Source organism: Brachyistius frenatus, unplaced genomic scaffold (genome assembly GCF_029030835.1).
Source record: "Brachyistius frenatus isolate BFR_SWC_R1_liver_20210118 unplaced genomic scaffold, ASM2903083v1 Contig_668, whole genome shotgun sequence".
In the NCBI taxonomy this organism is placed as follows: domain Eukaryota; kingdom Metazoa; phylum Chordata; class Actinopteri; family Embiotocidae; genus Brachyistius; species Brachyistius frenatus.
In genome coordinates, this window is record NW_027211267.1 from 17,501 (window position 1) to 20,731 (window position 3,231).

The 3,231-nt window shown below is 47.2% G+C and overlaps 1 protein-coding gene across 1 annotated transcript in view; it reads left to right on the top strand.

Annotated features, from left to right (window-relative positions):
* LOC138615038 (mitochondrial 10-formyltetrahydrofolate dehydrogenase-like) overlaps window positions 1-2,399 on the top strand; it is a 13,823-nt gene extending 11,424 nt beyond the window's left edge. The window contains exons 20-23 of the mRNA XM_069688673.1: window positions 1-77; window positions 234-339; window positions 419-618; window positions 1,227-2,399. The exon at window positions 1-77 is cut by the window's left edge and continues 89 nt beyond it. Coding sequence (XP_069544774.1) covers window positions 1-77; window positions 234-339; window positions 419-618; window positions 1,227-1,282 — 439 coding nt within the window. The 3' untranslated portion in view covers window positions 1,283-2,399. The remainder of the gene's footprint in view (window positions 78-233; window positions 340-418; window positions 619-1,226) is intronic.
* Window positions 2,400-3,231: the final 832 nt, after the last annotated feature.

A 3,231-nucleotide genomic window follows, 5' to 3' on the forward strand; every position in this document is an offset into this window, starting at 1 on the left:
GCTGCTGGAGTACTGCGAGGTGGGGGTGAAGGAGGGTGCCACGCTGGTGTACGGAGGCCGACAGGTGGACCGGCCAGGTAGAGCCCCACCCCCGCTGCTGCACCTGACCAACAGCTGACTGTTGTTTCATCATCGCTGAGACACAACATGAACACTAGATTACAATAACAGTAATACAATAAGAAAGCTGTTCAGGGTGATTGTGCTGAGTCATGACTGCTGGTGTCCTCCAGGCTTCTTCATGCAGCCCACCGTGTTCACCGACGTGGACGACCACATGTTCATCGCTAAAGAGGAGTCGTTCGGCCCCATCATGGTGGCGTCCAGGTTCAGAGACGGGTAAGTGGACGAGCGTCCGTCTGTCCAGCTGCCGTCTGGTTTCAACTGCTAACCGTCGTCCTTGTTGTCCAATCACCAGCGACGTGGACGGCGTGCTGCAGAGAGCCAATGACACGGAGTTCGGGCTGGCCTCTGGCGTGTTCACCCGCGACATCAACAAGGCCATGTATGTGAGCGAGCGGCTGGAGGCGGGAACCGTGTTCGTAAACACGTACAACAAGACCGACGTGGCGTCACCGTTCGGAGGCTTCAAGCAGTCGGGCTTCGGCAAAGACCTCGGTGAGTGATTGACAGGTCACCGTGTGGAGAGTGATTGACAGGTCACCGTGTGGAGAGTGATTGACAGGTCACCGTGTGGAGAGTGATTGACAGGTCACCATGTGGAGAGTGATTGACAGTAATGTCCAACAGATGTTATATTTTATATGTACTTCTATAGTTTCACTGTTTGACTTGATTTCTCTTGATAATGAACTCAGTGTGTGAAATCAGGAAACACTAAAACACTGATTGGTGTTTGAGGAGACTTTAACATGTTGAGTTTCTCACCACGTACAGACCTGTTGGTGACATCGTCCAGTGTGGACATGATGGTGACAGGAAGTATTTTGTTTGAAGAATTCTCTTTTCTGTCAGATAAGAAACCATTTGTAGCTTGTGTATGATGTCATATAAAGTCATTAAAAGATGTTAAGAAGCTTCCTGCTGAAGATGTGAACTGTTCAGTGCTCAGCAGCCTCAGATGGACTGAGTAGTCCCATTGAAATCAGCAGATTCACCCAGTTCAGGAGGTTCTGCAGGGTTGTTTGTGGTTCAGGAGGTTCTGCAGGGTTCCTCTGTCACCCCACGAGCTCTTCACCAGTTCTTGTTCTCTGTCTCGTCCACAGGGGAGGACGCCCTCTCAGAATACCTCAAGACCAAAGCAGTGACTGTGGAGTACTGAGGCCCGGTTCTCCTGACACTCTGACCCACATCAGTCCAGAACAGTGACCCGTCGGACATCGTTCATTGTTCCTGTGGACAGGAGGCGTGGCTGTGGGTCAGGACGAGCGCTGCAGGGCGACAGACAACTTGTGGGTCTGGGCCACAGGTTGGACAACGTGCCTCTTTCTGTGTGAAAATCCACATCAATCTTGGACTTCCTCTGTTTTACCCACCAGGTCACCTTCACATGAAACCTGTGGTTGTGACGACACTTTGCATGATGGGAGCTGAACTGCTTCTGACTGTTTTATAAGTTTGTAGTTGTTCACTCATCAAAAACACGACTTCATCTAACAGCTGAATCAGGTCTCTGCATTGATCCCTGCAACACCTGCAGTAACACACCTGCAGTAACACACCTGCAGCCAGGTGAGAGCTGACACAGGAGCACCGTGAGACTCACCTTTCCCACATTGGTGAAGGTGTCCCAGTTGACCTGTTGACGAGGACTCTGAGGGAGAACAGAAGGAGATCAGACTGATTCCAGCGATGGCGGTCAGATCATCTTCTGTCTGTCACTCTGCAACATCTCTGACAGACGGAGACCTGCTGAGGACTCTCAACATTTTAGGGTCTTCTCTCTTTTAACTGCAGTGTTTGCCATGTATCCAGTGTCTGAATCTACATCAGTGTCTCACATGGAGGTGTTTGACCATCTGTGACAACTCCAGCAGAGTTTTTAAAGCACTCTGACAGCGTTCCCACTGTTCACTGTTTCAGCCACTTTTCAAACATCCTGTCTGAACATCGAGTCACAACTGAGCTGTTTTCCTTTTGAAAAGGGATATGAAGTCTTATTTTCACTCACACACGTAGTTGTTGTAAAGTCTTAAAGTGTCTGCTGTCTGAATCTCCGGACTGCAGAACGTCACTCTGTCAAACTTTGTAAATATTTTTTAACTAGAGGGAAAGAGACTATTTGATATATTTTTGACAGTATTTGTTCCAACACTAGATTCATTAAAGACAGCAGCTCCACCTCCGATGTGATGATGCTGTATAATTAGTTTTCTATTGGTGCCACTGTGTTTCACTCCATGAAGATGATCTGTCCCCTCAATAAACTCTCAACATTCTGACTGTTGTCCATCCATCCATTATCTATACCTGCTTTATCCTGAACAGGGTCATGGGGGGCGGAGCCTATCCCAGCTCACTTAGGGTGAAGGCAGGGTTCACCTGGAAAGGTCACCAGTCCATCACAGGACACAGAGACAGATGGAAACAAAGACCGTTCACTCTCATCCACAACTCAGGGACATTTGTAGAACCACCAGTTAACCTGATAGCATGTTTCTGGATGGTGGGAGGAAGCTAGAGAACCGAGAGAACCCACGCAGGCACACGAAGAACATGCAGACTCACACAGGAAGGCCCAGGCCGGGATTGGAACCCAGAACCTTTTTGCTGTGAGGTGACAATGCTAACCATTGCACTGCCCTGTGACTGTTATTATTCTGATTTATTATTCTGACTGTGGTGCTGATGGTGCAACTGCATGATTAGTAGTATTATCCGTTAGATGTACTTTCATTTATACTGTGTGTACATATATATATACAGTGGGTACGGAAAGTATTCAGACCCCTTTAAATTTTTCACTCTTTGTTTCATTGCAGCCATTTGCTAAAATCAAAAAAGTTCATTTTATTTCTCATTAATGTACACTCAGCACCCCATCTTGACAGAAAAAAACAAATGTAGAAATTTGTGCAAATTTATTAAAAAAGAAAAACTGAAATATCACATGGTCATAAGTATTCAGACCCTTTGCTCAGTATTGAGTAGAAGCACCCTTTTGAGCTCGTACAGCCATGAGTCTTCTTGGGAATGATGCAACAAGCTTTTCACACCTGGATTTGGGGATCCTCTGCCATTCTTCCTTGCAGATCCTCTCCAGTTCCACCA